At 63.1% G+C, this 17,012-nt stretch overlaps 1 protein-coding gene across 23 annotated transcripts in view; it reads left to right on the top strand.

The window, feature by feature from the left end:
* The window catches only part of KIF1A (kinesin family member 1A), an 87,805-nt gene extending 74,467 nt beyond the window's left edge, over positions 1–13,338 (top strand). For 13 of the 23 annotated variants that reach the window (XM_005205062.5, XM_059885307.1, XM_010803931.4 and 10 more), the window contains 11 exons: positions 3,115–3,229; positions 4,472–4,605; positions 5,681–5,742; positions 5,945–6,090; positions 6,477–6,677; positions 7,113–7,190; positions 7,760–7,884; positions 8,604–8,756; positions 9,351–9,543; positions 10,293–10,411; positions 10,692–13,338. In XM_005205062.5, coding sequence (XP_005205119.1) covers positions 3,115–3,229; positions 4,472–4,605; positions 5,681–5,742; positions 5,945–6,090; positions 6,477–6,677; positions 7,113–7,190; positions 7,760–7,884; positions 8,604–8,756; positions 9,351–9,543; positions 10,293–10,411; positions 10,692–10,734 — 1,369 coding nt within the window. In that variant the 3' untranslated portion in view covers positions 10,735–13,338. Of the gene's footprint in view, positions 1–1,949; positions 1,974–3,114; positions 3,230–4,471; positions 4,606–5,680; positions 5,743–5,944; positions 6,091–6,476; positions 6,678–7,112; positions 7,191–7,759; positions 7,885–8,603; positions 8,757–9,350; positions 9,544–10,292; positions 10,412–10,691 lie in introns of all 23 variants that reach the window. The other 10 variants (XM_005205061.5, XM_059885305.1, XM_005205058.5 and 7 more) reach the window with 1 other exon arrangement.
* Positions 13,339–17,012: the final 3,674 nt, after the last annotated feature.

The raw sequence follows: 17,012 nt of genomic DNA, 5'->3' as shown, positions 1-17,012 counted from the left end.
GGGAGAATGGAACCCTGTCTGGCAGGACCCCTGCCTGGCCACAAAGTCACGCTGATTGAACAGAAAACGAGGCGGAGAGGATGTTTTGCAACACATGACATTTTCTTTGTCAACAGTTTTTTTTAAACTTGTTATTTTTTATCATTTTTATATTTTGGCCCTACAACATGGCATGTGGGATCTTAGTTCCCTGACCAGGGTCAAACCGGTGTCCCTGCAGTGGAAGCTCAGAGTCTTAACCACCGGACCGCCAGGGAAGTCCCAACAAAACTTCTGAGTTTCCAGTGTTCCCCACGTGGGCCCTTGCTTGTTTGAGCCTCACACTGTCTGTCCCAGAATTGAACCTGGGGTGTCCTGTCTCCAGGCCCCTCATCCAGGACCTCCTTCCCGCCTGGAGGGCTCACTTGGGGTCAGGAAGTCAGCCGAGCCTCCTGGACGTGGATGGAGGAGTGTGAGGGCTGCAGGGCTGTGCGGATGGGGATTCTCCGCATGGCCAGGGGCTCTGCTGTGGGTGCAGCCTGGGCGCCCGCCCCTTTTCAAGCAGGGTCCGGAGTGTGGCGCGTGGCTGGCAGGGCAGACTAGGCCCCGAGGCCTCGCCAGGGGAGCGGCTGGGCTGGCCCTGCTGTGGCTCAGAGTTTCCCCAGGATGCCTGGGTGCAGAGGGTCCTCAGGATGACGGGCGAGCTGACCGTGAAGTGCTGACTGTCTGCCCTCAAGGCGGCCCTGCTCGGCATCTCTGCCTCCGTGGTGTGAGGGCCCTGGAATCTGCATTCCTGACCAGTTCTCAGTAAAGCGGATGCTGTGGCTCCAGAGGCCCCATGTCTGGGCCACCCGCCCCCCTTAGTGGCACCGGGGTCTGGCTGAGTGTTGCTTAAACAGAGGGAGCGGCACTGTGGGGGGTGGGGTGGCAGTTCCCCGGGTGACCTGACGCCTGCTTGGGTATGGGGTCCGGGGCCGGGGCGGGGAGGGAGGGGTCCTGCCTCCCAGTCGCCGCTTGGGTATACCGTGGCTCCCTCTGTGCCCGCTGGGTCTGAGCTCCTTGCCATGTCATTGAGGGGGCACAAGTCAGTGCCTCCCACACCCTGTCCAGCAAGCTCGGGGCCCCTGCGTGACTGCCCGAGTCCCACACGGGCAGGTGGCCGCTGCCCCGCCCTGCTGGGGTGGGCTGGGCCCTTGCCAAGGGAAGGAAGCCCTCCATGTCCTTCAGCAAAATTTGAGGCAGGCCGACGGGGCAGCACTGAGCCAGGTGCTGGGCCAGTGGGAGCATCTGAGGCGAGGACTAGTCCTGACCCACGCGCGCAGGCGCTGTCCTCCACTCCACACCGGCTCACTTAGCTGGCAGGACAGTGACCACCACTGTCCGACCAGGAAGCAGGGCGTAGTGTGTCTGCTGACAGCCCAAGGTCACGTGCTGTGAAGTGGCATCGCTCCGAGCTGGGCTGCAGTGGGCCTCTGGCTCTGCCCATGGGCCTGGCCCCTCAGAGCTGGGGCATCTGGGGGCCCTGGGGACAGAGGGCATCTCTCTGGGTCTGGGTGGCAGCTCCAGGTATGCCCAGCTGGTCCTGCTGGGGACGAACCCAAGGACACGGGGAAGGGGGGTGTCTCCAGTGCCCAGGCTGGGGGCTCAGAGTGGGCCCCCCACCCTCCGGGGGCTTAGAGTGGACCCCCGACCCTCGTGTGCTCAGAGTGGACCCCCCACGCCCCGGGGGTTCAGAGTGGACCCCCACCCTCATGTGCTCAGCGTGGGCCCCCCCACCCTGTGGACTCAGTGGGGCCCCCCCTGGGTAGTGTCTGGCCCCGGGCATGGCGGTCAGCAGCCCCATGGGCAGCGTGGTGCGGCGCCCGCCTGCTCCGTGTCAGTCAGCTTGTATCCGGCCGGGTGACGGTGCTCGTTCTGACATGTGGTCTCTTCTGTGTGTGTACGTGTGTCCTGGCTGCCTCCGCCTTTAGCGTTTCGTTTGGAAGTGACACTAGGTACAGCTCTTTTCTCTTCCGCGCCCGCTGGCCCGCCCTCTCCGGTTTTCAGTCTCCCCTCCCTCTCCCCGTCCGCCCTCCGGTCCCCCTGCTGTCCTCACCTCCTCCCTGTGGGTCTGCCTCGTGACGTGCCCGGTGCTGGCCCTGCCCTGTCCCGCTGCTTCTCCTGTGCCCCTGGACTGCGCCGCGAAGAAGGGGCGGCCCCTTTGGAGCGTCGCTGCCCTGCCGTCCACACCCCGGGTGGGGCTGGCCGGGCGGGGGCGTGTGCGGCGCCCTGCTTGTGCTGACCTGTTCTCTGCCATGTCTTCGTGGGGATGCGGGGTGGAAACCGGAGAAGCTGGGCTGCCAGGGCCTGCAGAGCGGCCACGCTAGGGCTTGAGGCAAATTCCCAGCTCATGAGTGACGGTCCTCGACTCTTAGGCCGGGACTGAGGCAGGGGTTTAGGACAATTGAGAACAGAAGCTGTTGGGTAACAAGAAAGCCGGCCAGGAGTGGAGGCCACCACTGGTCTGGCCCCTGAGGCTGCCCCGAGCCGCCCGTGGCGTGGGCTCCTGGCCGCTCACTCTGGTGAGCTTTTGCTCTGGTCGTTACTTTCTGACTTAGACACTGGGGACAGAAAGAAGCACCCGCCGCCTGCTCTGTGGGGCCCGGCCGCAGCGGCAGGGGCTGTGCTGTCTTCAGGGGGCCGCCCCGGTTTCCACCCCCAGCATCATCCCCCAGGGCGATCAGTTGGGGAGGAGATGCTGCAGAGAGCTCTACAGGCCCGGCAGGCTCCCTTCGGGTCCAGGGAGAGGCCGCGCACCTCCTTACTCAGGCTCAGGGGGTCCCTCGCCTCTCCCGTGATCACAGCTCCTCTCCCCTCCACCCTCCCGTTCCCGCCTCGGCTCCAGAACCCTGGGCTGAAACCTCCCATCCCCCAGGGTGGCGCTCAGAGCGCTCCAGGGCCCCCTCTGGTGGGGCGTCCGGTGGCCCCGTCCTGAGTAAGGAGGGGTCTGTCCTCCCTGGACCCCGGCCCCAGCGGCTCGCCCTGCAGGTGGCCCACACGTCTGTCTGTCTCCGTGTGTCCGTCTGCATGTCCCCGTCCCCACTGAGAGCACACCACACTCCATCATCTTTCTACCTCACCTCTGCTTCCTTCTAGAACCTTTTACCAGTTTGAGGCTGCGTGGGACAGCTCCATGCACAACTCCCTCCTGCTGAACCGGGTCACCCCTTACCGAGAGAAGATTTACATGACCCTCTCTGCTTATATCGAGGCAAGAAACCTGTGCCCAGGGCCTCCCCCCAAATCACCTGCCCCCCCAAGCCCGAGTTGCCGGACAATGGACAATAAGGGGGCTTGTTAGTCCCACACAATCCCAGTCAACCCTGTTGTCTTCCCAGAGGGCTTCTTGAGTCCTTGAGTTTAATCTGTGTACTTTTAATGGGAATGCTCAGAATTAGTCAGTTCCTCTATCTTTAGTGTGTGGGTTTGTCCTTGGGGTTGCAAGATGGCTGCAGCACCACCAGACGTTGCATCTGTGTTCCAGACAGCACAAGAACAGAAGCCTTCTTTTCCCCATCGCAAGGGTCTCTGGCTGTGACTCCCTTGGAAGCATAGGAGAAGCTGGGGGTGTGGGCATTTCTCACGGGTGCAGCAGCCGGCGGGGCGGTAGAGACAGAAGTACCCAGCCACCCTGCCTCCCTACCCCAGAGTCTAGTTACTGTGGCTGTAACGTGGGGGCCAGTGTGACCGCCCCGTGGGGTGAGCTTTGCTCAGGCTGAGCAAACACTGGTAGGGCATCGCCGAAGCAAGACCCCAGGACACGTCCACATTGTCCGTTGTCACCCTGGGGTTTCGGGAACACAAGAGAACCTGCTGTTTGAGACAGCGGCTCGCTCGTCGTGCAGTGACCTCCTGTGGCCTTTAGGGTTGGCCCGTGGGTGCACAGACAGGGTCCAGTCAGATCCTCACAAACATTTTGGGCCATGTGTCACCCCGGTTCCACGGGGAGGAGGCTGAGGCCCGTGTCCGGGATGTTGGGGTGTCCTGCAGGGACACCCGGCATCTCCAGCCGGAGTTGGTTCAAGGTGGGGGCAGAGACTCTTGCCTGTGTTGGGGCTGCCCCAGGGATGGGGGAGAGGGGAGGGTCTGGGGCTGCGGGTGGTGCAGCTCTTGGGCCTCCCCCGGGAGGAGAGGCCAGGGGGCTGGGTCAGCCTGGGCGTGCCTGCCCTGAACCCAGAGAGGAGAGGCCTGAGGGCTGGGTCGGCACTGGCGAGTCTGCGCTGAGCCTTGGAAGGAGAGGGCCGGGGGGCTGTGTCGGCCCAGGCGAGCCTGCGCTGAGGGTCTGGGGCTGAGGCCGGGGGCTGGGTCGGCCCAGGCGAGCCTGAGCTGAGCCCTGGGAGGAGAGGGCCGGGGGGCTGTGTCGGCCCAGGCGAGCCTGCACTGAGGGTCTGGGGCTGAGGCCGGGGGGCTGGGTCGGCCCGGGCGAGCCTGCACTGAACCCTCGACCCCGCAGATGGAGAACTGCACGCAGCCGGCCGTGGTCACCAAAGACTTCTGCATGGTCTTCTACTCGCGCGACGCCAAGCTGCCCGCCTCGCGCTCCATCCGCAACCTGTTCGGCAGTGGGAGCCTGCGGGCCTCAGAGAGGTGAGCCCGCCAGGAGCGCTCTCCGGCCCATCTCGCTTGGACCAGCGGGAGAGGCCTTGGCGCGCTTGTGGGGACACGGATGTTGTGTTGGGGGGCGGGAGAGAGCTGGAGCCTACCTGCCAGGTGTAGCAGGAAGGCCTGTGTGTCCACTCTGGGGCTCCCATGGGTGGTCCTGGGTGACCTTCCTCCCCAGCAGCCGTGGGGCCCTGTCGCTGGGCAGGGTGAACACTGGGCCCAGGGAGGTGGGGACAGAGGGACCCTGGATGGCACATCCCCAGGGGCATGTGCTGAGCCAGGCCTCCCGGCACCTGGGGGTCAGACCCCAGGGGCATGTGCTGAGCCAGGCCTCCCAGCACCTGGGGGGTCACATCCCCAGGGGCATGTGCTGAGCCAGGCCTCCCGGCACCTGGGGGGTCACATCCCCAGGGGCATGTGCTGAGCCAGGCCTCCCAGCACCTGGGGGGTCACATCCCCAGGGGCATGTGCTGAGCCAGGCCTCCCGGCACCTGGGGGTCAGACCCCAGGGGCATGTGCTGAGCCAGGCCTCCCAGCACCTGGGGGGTCACATCCCCAGGGGCATGTGCTGAGCCAGGCCTCCCGGCACCTGGGGGTCAGACCCCAGGCCCACAGTCCTCTCGCACTCTGACTGCTCTCTGCGTTCCTGGAGGAGGGGAGGAAGGCAGTGGAGGGATCCCGCCCCAGGAGCGGGGACACCAGGGTCCCTGCTGGTCACCTTCAGTGATGCTCACACACCCTGTGTGGTGGGTGGCCACCCCGGGGGGCACAGCTGGGAGGAAAGAGCGTGGGGTCCTGGATGGCCATGACCCTGTGACCCTGTCATCCAGGAGGTCACCTTGGGACCGTGGGCCCCCCTCCATGAGTGGGTTAGTGGGGTGCCCTAGGCAGAGTCAAAGGTCCCAAGACAAAGGGGGCCCAGCGGGCGTCTGGGACGGGGACCCTGACACCGCAGCCCCCACTGCCTGGCGTGCGGGCCGTGGGACTCGTGCCCAGAGTGCATGTGATGGTGAATGGGTGCCCGGCCATTGTCACGCGGGTGACAACGCCCCCTCCACAGCAACCGCGTGACGGGCGTGTACGAGCTGAGTCTGTGCCACGTGGCTGACGCGGGCAGCCCAGGTAGGCGTCTGCCCTGCGCCCTCTGGGCGGGGGTTGGGGGGGCGCTGATGGAGGTCAGGGAGAAGGCTCCACGGGGGACACTCAGGTGACCTCGGCTACGCTGCCGTGCGGGGAGCCCCTCACCCAGAGGCCCTGGGGGGCTGGAGGACGGTGGGGGCCGGCACAGCCCCCGCGGGGTACGCCACGTCCGTGGCCCGTGCAGGCATGCAGCGGCGGCGCCGGCGGGTGCTGGACACATCCGTGGCCTACGTCCGCGGCGAGGAGAACCTGGCGGGCTGGAGGCCGCGTAGTGACAGCCTCATCCTGGACCACCAGTGGGAGCTGGAGAAGCTGAGTCTCCTGCAGGAGGTGAGTGCCCAGCCCGCCTGTCACGGGGCTCAGAGCCTCATGACGGCCCCGGCTCGGGCGGGACGTGCGCACTTGGTCCAGCCCCAGACTAGGGGGCGTGTAGCAGAGACGAGACAGACGTTGGGAAGAGAACTGGGGGGCGCGAGCCCTTTGGTGGCTCCGGTCAGGACAGCCCGTGCCCAGCAGCGGGCACTGGCCGCCGGCTGCAGCAGCGGGTGGAAAGAGGGCGTCGGGTCCGCGTCCGTCCACGTTCTGGGCCCTTCCCAAGGCTGCGCCCCCGGAGCTTGTCCGTCCGCTTGCACTAGGGCGCAGGCAGGCCTGTGGGCTCCACGGCGCCCGCCCCAGCCTGCGGGCACGGAGTGAGGCCGTGCTCGCGCCCCGCACAGGTGGAGAAGACCAGGCACTACCTGTTGCTGCGAGAGAAGCTGGAGGCGGCCCAGCGGCCCGGCCCCGAGACGCTGTCCCCCGCCGCCAGTGACGGCTCCGAGGCCCACGGCTCCTCCAGTGCCTCCTCCCCGCTCACGGCTGAGGCCCGGCCAGCATCCCTGGAGGCGCCCAGCGAGCGGCAGCGGGAGCTGGCTGTCAAGGTGGGTGGCCGGCCGGCCTGCAGGCGGGGGACCTGGGAGAACGAGGGCCCCAGGGCCCTGGAGTCACCTTGACCTCGTCCCCACCCCGCCCCACCCACACTGGGACTCAGGGACTGTTTACAGCCTCCTCCTCCAAGTGGTGCCCCCGCTCTTGAATACGCACACTGACGGGGAGCTCACCACCTCCCCAAAGCCGGCCCTTTCTCCCGCTGGGTGGGCCACGGGGAAGACCTCCTGTACTTCGTGTGCCCCCACCCCCTCCTTTGCCCAGGCACCAGCCTGCCGCAGGAGGCTTCCTCAGATGGCCCCACCCCCTGGGAGAGGTGGGGTGCTGCCCACCTCCTCCTGGGGTGCCTGGCCCCTCGGCTAGTCGCTCGCATCCACATCCGAGCCAGGTCCTGGGGGCTCCTGACCAGGCATTTTCTCTGCCCACAGTGCTTACGGCTCCTCACCCACTCCTTCAACAGAGAGTACACCCACAGCCACGTCTGCGTCAGCGCCAGCGAGAGCAAGGTGGGCACGGGGCGGGGGCGCCCGAGGGACTGTCGGCTCCAAGAGGGAACTCGGGTTTTCCTAGGGACACCCCTCCACCAGCCCAGAGGGATGCCTCTGAGCTCGGGCCTGGAGGCCAGGGCCGCACAGGGAACAGCAAGGTGCACTCCTCTGCCCACTGTTTCCAGTAGCAGTGCCGTCCGACCTGGCCTCACCCCACTGCCCCTGTCCTGGGCGAGTCCAGCCCCTCCTTAGCTTCTGTCCTCACCCGGGGGCCCATTGGGGCCGGCAGCCTCAGGCCTGTCCCCCCAGCTCCTGTGCTGCCCTGCACGGAGCCTCCGGGGGGGTCCTGCCCTCTGCCCTCTTGCTGGCCTCTCCCTCTGCCCAGAGCTTCTCTCGCCGTGGCCGTGGGGCTACACGTGCTGACAGTACACGTGCCCTCCCCGATCCTCGCCCAGGGGTCCTCCCATTCCCCCGAGGCAGAGCCCGAAGCCCTGGGTGGGGCAGGCAGGAGGGTCCGGCCGTTGGGGTGGGAGGTGCCCTCCCACTGGGGCCCTGCGCTGGCTCAGAGAACGCCATCTCCTCTGCAGCTCTCTGAGATGTCGGTCACCCTGCTGCGGGACCCGTCCATGTCCCCGCTGGGGGCCGCCACGCTCACTCCCTCCTCTACCTGCCCCTCCCTGGTCGAGGGCCGGTATGGGGCCACCGACCTGAGGTAGGTGCTGGCCGGCCTGCAGGAGCGCACTGCGGCCGGCGGGGGGCGGGGGCGGGGGCTGGATGGCGGGGGCAGGCCGGCTTGAGGTGCCGGCGTCTGGGGGTGGCCACGCAGCGGGGCAGGGCTCACGCTGCCTTTCCCGGGCCACTTTCTGCTAAAGCATAAATTTAAAATACGCTCTTCCATGAGGCTGGGAACAGGTCAAAACGCTCAATGAAAGCCCTTCCCAGTGGCAAATGGAACAGTGGGAGAAGCGGTGGCAAAGCAGAGGCCCGGGGCCTTTGGGTCCACTGACTTCTGCTGATGTGGGGCCCCCGCTGCCACCACTCGCGTCTGACCCCCAGATCTTGTAGCTCCTTGGGGTCTTTTTTCTCTGACTGAGAAAGGTGTGAAGCCCTCTGGGCCCCATCCTGAGACAGGCCGTGTCGGCCAGCACGTCGGCCCCTCTGGCCGGGCCGCGGACCACCCGCTCCCTCCAGGCAGATGGTCCCTGAGGAAGACGAGTCAGCCTCAGTCCAACTTTAGAGATGAGATGCAGAGCTGCTCTCTCGGGGTGGGGGTGGGGGGCCAGGGCGTCCCTGAAGAAGCCGGCGGCAGGTGGACCCCGGTGAGTGCCCCGGCGGTCCCGGGGGTGACGCTGGCCCCCAGGGAGCCTGGCCGAGGTTCCCGGGCCCTCCAGGTGCCCCTGGCGCTGCAGTGGCTTCATTCTGCTTCCCCAGGACCCCACAGCCCTGCTCCCGGCCCGCCAGCCCGGAGCCTGAGCCCCTGCCCGAGGTAGATGCCAAGAAGCTCCCCTCCCCTGCCCGGGCAGCGGAAGCCGACAAGGAGCCCCAGCGCCTGCTGGTGCCTGACATCCAGGAAATCCGTGTCAGGTGTGTGAGGGCCCTGCCCAGCCGGCTCCTGAGGACCCCAGCTCTGCCTCGGCAGGGACGGCAGCCGCCCCGACCTGGGCAGTGCTGGGGGTCAGGAGACCACCCCCTGACCTGAGGCGGTGCAGGCAGTCAGGAGACCACCCCCCGACCTGGGGCAGTGCAGGCAGTCAGGAGACCACCCCCCGACCTGGGGCAGTGCAGGCAGTCAGGAGACCACCCCCCGACCTGGGGCAGTGCAGGCAGTCAGGAGACCACCCCCCGACCTGGGGCAGTGCTGGGGGCAAACAGACTCCCCCCACCCCACCACCCCACCCCACTCCACCCTATGTGGGGCAGGGGCAGCTCTGTGCTGTAATCAGGAGACCAAGCCCCAGCCAAACCTAGGGCAGGGGTGGAAAAGGAGCTGATATAGAGGACAGGACGGTGGCCCAGAGCCTGGACATGCGGGCCCGGTGGGAGGCCGCGGACCGGGCAGGGCCAGTGGGAGGCTGTGGCAGGGGCTCGGGGGGCTGTGCCCAGTGGGAGGCTGCGGAAGTGGGGGTGTTGCCGGTGGGAGGCCTTGGAGAGGCGGTTTTGACGCGTCCCGCCCCGCAGCCCCATCGTCTCCAAGAAGGGCTACCTGCACTTCCTGGAGCCGCACACGGCCGGCTGGGCCAAGCGCTTCGTGGTGGTGCGGCGGCCCTACGCCTACATGTACAACCACGACAAGGACGCCGTGGAGCGCTTCGTGCTCAACCTGTCCACCGCCCAGGTGGAGTACAGCGAGGACCAGCAGGCGATGCTCAAGGTGCGCCACGGCCGCGGGCTGGCGGGGAGGGCGGGAGCCGGGCCCAGCCCGCCGAGGGCCGCGTCCCCTCACCGCTCGGCCGAAGCAGTGTGAGTGGATGTCACGGGTGGGGGTGTCGGGCTCAGCCTCTCGCGTTCCGGGGTCCCTCTGCCCACCCGTGAGGCGCGCCGTCCTGGTGATGACCAGCAGTGAGGGGTGGGTCGAGCATTGGTGCCAAGGATGCCCCAGATGGCTGACGACACGGTGCGTCTTCCAGAGACACCCACAGAGGGTGTCGGGAGCCCTGCAGGCCCAGCAGGGCACTGGGCCCAGGAGGGCAGCCTCCTGCCCCCCGGCTTTCCCCCAGGTCCTCTCCGAGCAGGCGGCAGCCTGGGCCTGTGTGTGAGGAGCTCTGAGTCCTCCCGGCTGGGGCCCGGGGTTCCTCAAGGTGGGGGGTGTGAGCTCAGCCTGACCCCCAACGCCCACCCCGCCGAGGGCTCAGGCTTGAGAGAAGAGGCGGGATTAACAGCCCCGAGCACACAGCTGAGCCGGGGGCCCAGGGAGGGGACCCTGGGGATGCGGAGCAGTGACAAGTCCGCCTGGGGCATGGCCACGGGACGAGAGGCGCAGGGTATCCCGCCTGCAGAGGCGTCTGGACGGGAGGTCAGGACGGCCCTGACCCTCCCGCGGGTCTCCTTCCCGACCCCCCGGAGCCGCGGCCGCCCCAGGCTGAACGGGAGGCCTGGCCCTCACAGCGGCTCCCTCTGCAGACCCCCAACACGTTCGCGGTGTGCACGGAGCACCGGGGCATCTTGCTGCAGGCCAGCAGTGACAAGGACATGCACGACTGGCTGTACGCCTTCAACCCCCTGCTGGCCGGGACCATCCGGTATGGCCGCCCACAGAGGGTCCCCGAGGCCTCCAGAGCCCGCAGTCGGCCGGCGGGAGGTGGCCTCTATGTCGGGACTGCCGGGCCCAGCGGGCGATGCTTTAAAGGAGGCTGTGGGGGCGGGGCGGGGGCGAGGGCTGCTCCCACCGGGTCCCAGGGGCAGGAGGCAGAGGGTACTGTCTCCCGGGCGGTTGGGGAGGCAGGGGTGTGCCCGCAATGCCCCTCACACCAGCCTGCGGGCGCCCATGGCCCCCTGACCACCGCTCCTCTTGGCCCGCAGGTCCAAGCTGTCCAGAAGGAGGTCTGCCCAGATGCGGGTCTGAGCCCAGCCCCCCGCAAGCCCGGCCCCGCCTCCCGTCTTCGTCATCGCCATCTGTCAGCGCCGCCCAGCCCCGCCCGCCTCCTGGGACGCCCGCCCTGCCGGGGACCTGCCACACGACCTGTGCCAGCAGAGGCCACGCGTGTCGTTCTTTCTGCAGGAGGCGCCCCGGGTGGGAGGAGCTGGGAGGCGCCAGAAAGGCGGGGGGCAGGGGTCACGGGCGTCGCCGCCGTTCTCATATTTTTTTAAGCATAGACTTATAATTAACACACACTAGTTAGTGATGTTGAGACAGTCCCCTCAGACGTTAACGATCAGACTGTGTTCTATTTATAAGTATTTATTTCTAATGCCTTCACGTAGACCTGTAGGATTCAGACGGACCCGCGCCCTTGTTCCCACACACCTCCCAAGCCTCTTGGGGACAGATGGGTCGGGGCGTCCCCCCGGGAGCCACGGGAATGCACGGCCCCGGCCGGAGCTGAGGCCGGTCCGCACGCACGCAGGGCCGGCCTGGCCCCGGGCCCGTGTGTGTGTGCGTGCGCGTGTGTGTCGGGGGTGTGACGCCTGAAGGCTGAGCAGTGCAGGTGCGTCCCTTCCAGCAGGGCGCGTGTCTCACCCGGACGGCAGCCCCTGAGCCGTGACTGTCGGGGACGCTGGCCGCGCGCCCCTGGGAGCAGGCGGGGGGAGCCCAGGCGCCCAGTCTGGGGTGAGAGGGTCAGGGTGGTGCCCGGTGTCCAGGCCAGCCGGGGGCGGGGCTGGGTCTACGAGTGGTCCGGGCAGCGAGGGGCTGTGGGCAGCGTGGGCAGGGGCGAGACGCGGGGTGAGCCCCAGGCTGCCAAGGGGAGGAAGCCGTGGACCCCTCTTTTACCGGGAGAGGAGTGTTCAGGGGTCCCGGTGGGGAGACTCCAGTCGGCCGGTGCGGGTGGCCAGTGCCAGCGCTGGGTCACCCGTCTTCCAGGCGCCTTTTCGTGTGTCCGAGGGTGTCGCCGGGTCTGGTTCTGGCCTCTTGTGACAATACCTGTCTCGTCCCCTCTTCAGACTCTGTGCCCGAGGGTCGCCCAGGACCGCGCAGGGTTGCCCGGGCTGAGGGTCTGGTCGGGAAACGTACCGGCCCAGGGTCTTCGAGGAGCTCTTCCTCCTCCCAGAGACACGGCCAGCCCCTCTTCAGCTCAGGGCAGAGCAGCCATAGCACACGGCCCGTCCACTCCGTGGCACCCAGAGCAGGTGGCAGAGGTTGAGGGTCTAGACTAGGACCGAACGCCGTCCAGAAACCGGGAGCCTGAGCCCCTCCGGGGTCCCTGGAGGCCATGCAGAGAGCAGGCTGACGGCTGCTCCGGAACCATCACTGAGCCGAGGTCGTGGGCAGGGGAGGATGCACGGGTGAGTTCTAGGGGTCAGTCCTGAGCGCCCCGCTGTCCTGCGGGGAGACTGGGGCGCAGGGCCCGGGCCATAGCCCCTCAGGTCAGCCAGCCTGAGGCCGCGGCCTCGTCAGGGTCCAAGGCCCTGTCTGGGGGCAGGGTGCCTGGGGCCAGCCAGCCTGCAGAGCCCCTGCCCCGCGGAGCGGGCCTGAGGCACTCACCTGCATCCGGGGCCCCCACAGCCATGGGGGCCCCCACGGCCACTGCATCCTGGCCTCCTGCCGTCCCAGTGGGAGCTTGGCGGTCAGGGTGTCCCCTGCCCGTCACCGCCTCCTCTCAGCCTGGGCCTGAGAACTCTGCGCGTCGGTCGGGAAGGCCGCTCTTCTGGGCCGGATGCCATGGGAGCCAGCAGAGGCGGTCCGAGACCCCATCCCGTCTGTGACATGGGGGCCAGTCTGGAGGCCCCGGGGGTCCCCAGGGGTGGGTGCAGGCTGGGAGGTCAGGTGTGGGGTTGAGCTGTGTCCCCGAGGGGAGGGAACGATGTCGGAAGCCACCTCTCTCGGACAAGTTTTGTTTTGGCGCTTGAGGCTGCTCGGGCTGCAGCTGCCGTGAGTTTGGGGGCGGCCCCGCTGCCCCTCCAGGGAGGGGGCACGCCTTCCTCGGCGGCCCTGGGCGGAGCCCCGGGAGGGAGAGTCTGGGCCCCGGTGACCGGGCTGGGGGCCAGAGGCAGGTGTTGAGAGACTGTCCGCTTCAAGGCCTCTGTGCTCTGAGTGACTGTTCATAAGAAGCCAGCGTTTTGTTCTCTGACAATGCGCGTGCACGCGCACACACACACACACACACACGGCAGGGTGACTGCGGCGACCTCCCATCAGTCCTGATCCCCCTCGGCGCCTCTGGGCCGGATGAGGCGAGACACCCAAGGAGGGTCCCTGAACGCCACTGAAGTTCCAGCGCGCACGAGGCTGCCACTCCGGTCCCTGTCAGCTCCCCCCAGCGCGGAGACCCCAGAGGCCCCCCCCTTCATCCCCGGGACCGACCCGGCCCCCCCGCAGCCGGCCGCCCCCCGAGCCCCCGTGGCCTGTACATACGTGCTCGTGTGGCCCCTGCACCGCGACCGCCATCCCGATGTACCGATTAGCCCCTGATGTTCTGAACCCGAGTGTTAGGCTCTTGGCTCCTGTCCCGTGTGTGCACTTAAGCTCTGTCCAGTTAAGAAATAAAACGGCTCTTTATGCAACACCAGACCCGAGGGTCCCCTCTTGGCTTTACTCGTGCGTCGGTCTGTTTGCTGGGGCCTTATAGCTGCAGGGCCAGCTGTCCAGCAGTGTCTGGAGACAGCACGCGCCTCCCAGCGGCCAGGCGGAGAGGGGAGAGAGCCCTGAGGAGTGGGAGGTGCGAGGTGGTGTTTGTCACGGGAGCATCTGCCCGCTTCCCTCAGCACTGGCTGCAGCTGTCTCAGCAGCTCCAGGTGCCCTCGGGCACGCCAGCCCTGCACCAGCCTCACGCCCAGGCAACTTCAAGTCCTTTCACGTGGTCAGTGTTACCTTATACTAAAACTGGACAAAGACATTCCGTGAAACCATAGACCAGTGTCCTCCTTCAACATAGAAACAAATACCCTCAGTAACATTTCACTGAGGGCACGGCAACTCGCCCGAGTATTCTTGCCTGGAGGATCCCATGGACAGAGGAGCCCGGCGGGCTACAGCCCGTGGGGTCACAGAGAGTCAGACACGACTGAAGCGACGCAGCACACGACACACACTACATTTCACCAAGTTGAATGTTGGGGTACATAGAAAGGCTAGGACCCCATGGCCTAGTTGGGTTTATGCTGGGAATGCAAGCTCAGCTCAAGAGCTAATCATTCTAATTCACTTAAGCTAACAAAGGAGAAATCACATTATCATCTCTATAGACGCAGAAAAAGCATTTGATGAAAATCCAATACTCGTTGCTCATCAAAACTTGAAATAGAAGATAACTTCTTAACGTGGAAAAGCGTGTCTGCACTAAATGTATAGCTGACATCGTGTGTGTGAGTGCTCAGTCACTTCAGTCGTGTCCGACTCTCTGTGACCCCATGGACTGTAGCCCGCCAGGCTCCTGTGTCCATGGGATTCTCCAGGCAAGAGTACTCGAGTGGGTTGCCATGCCCTCCTCCAGGGCATCCTCCCGACCCAGGGATCACACCTAAGTCTCATGTCTCCTGCACTGGCGAGAGGGTTCTTTACCGCTAGCGCCACCTGGGAAGCCCAAGCTAGCATCGTACTTAACAGCAAAAAATGAAGACCTAACGCTTTAGACTGGGCACAAGACAAGGACGCCCTCTCTCATCACCCGATTCAACAAGGTAATGGAGCTCCTAAGCAGGGCAGTAAGGCGAATGAGGAGAGAGCAGGTGCACAGATCAGGAGAGAAGAACGGCACGCAAGGCAGAAGTCCTAAAGGAATATACCACAAATCTGCTGTAATTAACGCCTGAGCTAACCAGGGCTGCAGAGTGCAACATCAGTATACAAACACTCATTTCACTTATGTTTCATTAAAGTGCAGTTCACTACGTTTCAGGTGGTCACCAATGTGACGCTGTTACATATGCATATATGTATATGATACACACATATACGTATATTCTTTTTCAGATTCTTTTCCATTATATATTATTACAAGCTACAGAATTACAAACACAAATTTTATTTTTATATACTAGCAATAAACTCTTGAAACTTTAAAAAATTGTACCGTTTGTATTGGCGGCTTCCCTGGTGGCTCAGATGGTAAAGAATCCGCCTGCAATGCAGATTCCTGGGTCGGGAAGATACCCTGAAGAAGGAAACGGTTACACTCTCCAGTGTTCTTGCCTGCAGAATCCCATGGACAGGGAGCCTGGCGGGCTACAGTCCATGGGGGCGCAGAGAGTCAGACACAACTGAGCGACTAAGCAAGCATTTATAGCAGTAGCAAAAATAACTATATGTGTATAAATCTAACAAAATACATGCAAAATCAATATGCCAAACCTATAATAAAACACCGATGAGATAAAGACCTAAGTGAAATGAAGAGTTATATTCATAATTAGAAGGTTCAATATTTATTAAGATGTCATCTCTCCCCAAATTGACTTTTAAATTCAACATGGTCTCAATCAAAATTCCTGTAGATATCAACCACCTGATTCTAAAAGTTACGTGAAAAGTAAAGGTGCTGGAATAGCTAAAGCAAATTTGGCACAGAAAAATAAAGTTAGAAAAGTCGCAATATCCATTTTGACCCAGGAAACTACAGGGGTTAGGACAGTGTGGTCTTTCTTTAAATTGGAGTTTGGTTGCTTTACGATGCTGTGTTTCTGCTGTACAGCAGAGTGAATCAGCCACATGCACACACACACCCTCCCTGTTGGGCCTGCCCGCAGCCCATGCCCACCATCCTGTCCTTCTAGGGCCTCGCTGACCACCAAGCTGAGCTCCCTGGGCTGCACCGCACCGTCCTGTCCTTCTAGGGCCTCGCTGAGCACCGAGCTGAGCTCCCTGGGCTGCACCGCACCGTCCTGTCCTTCTAGGGCCTCGCTGAGCACCGAGCTGAGCTCCCTGGGCTGCACCGCACCGTCCTGTCCTTCTAGGGCCTCGCTGAGCACCGAGCTGAGCTCCCTGGGCTGCACCGCACCGTCCTGTCCTTCTAGGGCCTCGCTGAGCACCGAGCTGAGCTCCCCGCCAGCTGTCTGTTTTACGCCTGGTGGTGTGTGCGTCAGTCCTGATCTCTCGGTTCGTCGCACACTCCACTTCCCGCCTGCCCCATGTCCGCACATGTGTTCTCTGCGTCTGCATCTCTATTCCTGACCCGCAGAGATCAGCTGTGCCATTTTTCCAGAGTCCAGGACGGTGTGATATCGGTGAAGGAACAGACACACAGATCAGTGCAGCACATGCGAGAACCCAGAAGTGGATGCACACGCTCACACACACACACACACACACAAGTGTGACCAGCTGATGCTGTTTACAAGATGCAAAAGCAATCAACAAAGAAAGGATAGACGTTTCAACAAATGATGTTGGAACAGATGGACTCCGACACGTCTTTTAAAATGAACATAAACTCAACACCTTGTACAAAAAGTAACTCAAAATGTTACGGAAAATCTAAATCTATAAAATTTCCAGAAGAAAATAATATTACAAGGAAACTTCAAGATACAAAGCAGGCGTGATGTTGTTGGACATGACAGCAAAAGCTCTGTTCCCAAAGAACGAAATGCAAGGTTGAACTTTATGACAGTGAAGAAGCTTTTGCTCTGTGAAGGAAAATGAAAAGACGAGCTGCAGATGCGGAGAGGATATTCGCCAATCAACCCTCTGGCCCAAGACTTGTCTCAGAATACATTAAGAATCCTCCAAAGTCTCTGATAGGTAAAAAAAAAAACCCAACTTAAAAATGCTACGTGCCACTACTCACATACTTAAAGGGCTGAAATCAAAAACAAGAAGCAAAACCTGAGAATATCAAGTGTTGGTGAGAAGAAGCAACTGGAATGCTTCACTATTTGTGAAACTGGAAAAGCTGCGGTCACTCCGGACAAGGGTTTGGGACTTCCTTAGAAAGTTAAGAGCACACTTTCATACGACTCACCAGTCCCACTGCTGGGCATCGACCCCAGAGAAATGACAAAGTGTGCCTTAGAGAAATGGATACACAGATATTTAAAGCAACTACTTATTGTTGCCCCCAAGTGGGGCAATATAGAATCAAAACTAAAAGTCAATGGCCTGCCTGTGTACCAGCAACAAACAGCTGGAATTTGAAATTTTAAAATCACCATTTATAGTACTATAGGAGAGAAATAAGGTTTTTTTTTTTTTAAAGATAGGTAAAAATTAAACAAAATATGCTCAGGATCTGATGTAGAAAACAACAG

The sequence above is a fragment of the Bos taurus genome, chromosome 3, assembly GCF_002263795.3.
Source record: "Bos taurus isolate L1 Dominette 01449 registration number 42190680 breed Hereford chromosome 3, ARS-UCD2.0, whole genome shotgun sequence".
Taxonomy (NCBI): domain Eukaryota; kingdom Metazoa; phylum Chordata; class Mammalia; order Artiodactyla; family Bovidae; genus Bos; species Bos taurus.
Note: the sequence above shows the minus strand (reverse complement) of the source record. Positions and strands in the feature narration are given on the sequence as shown.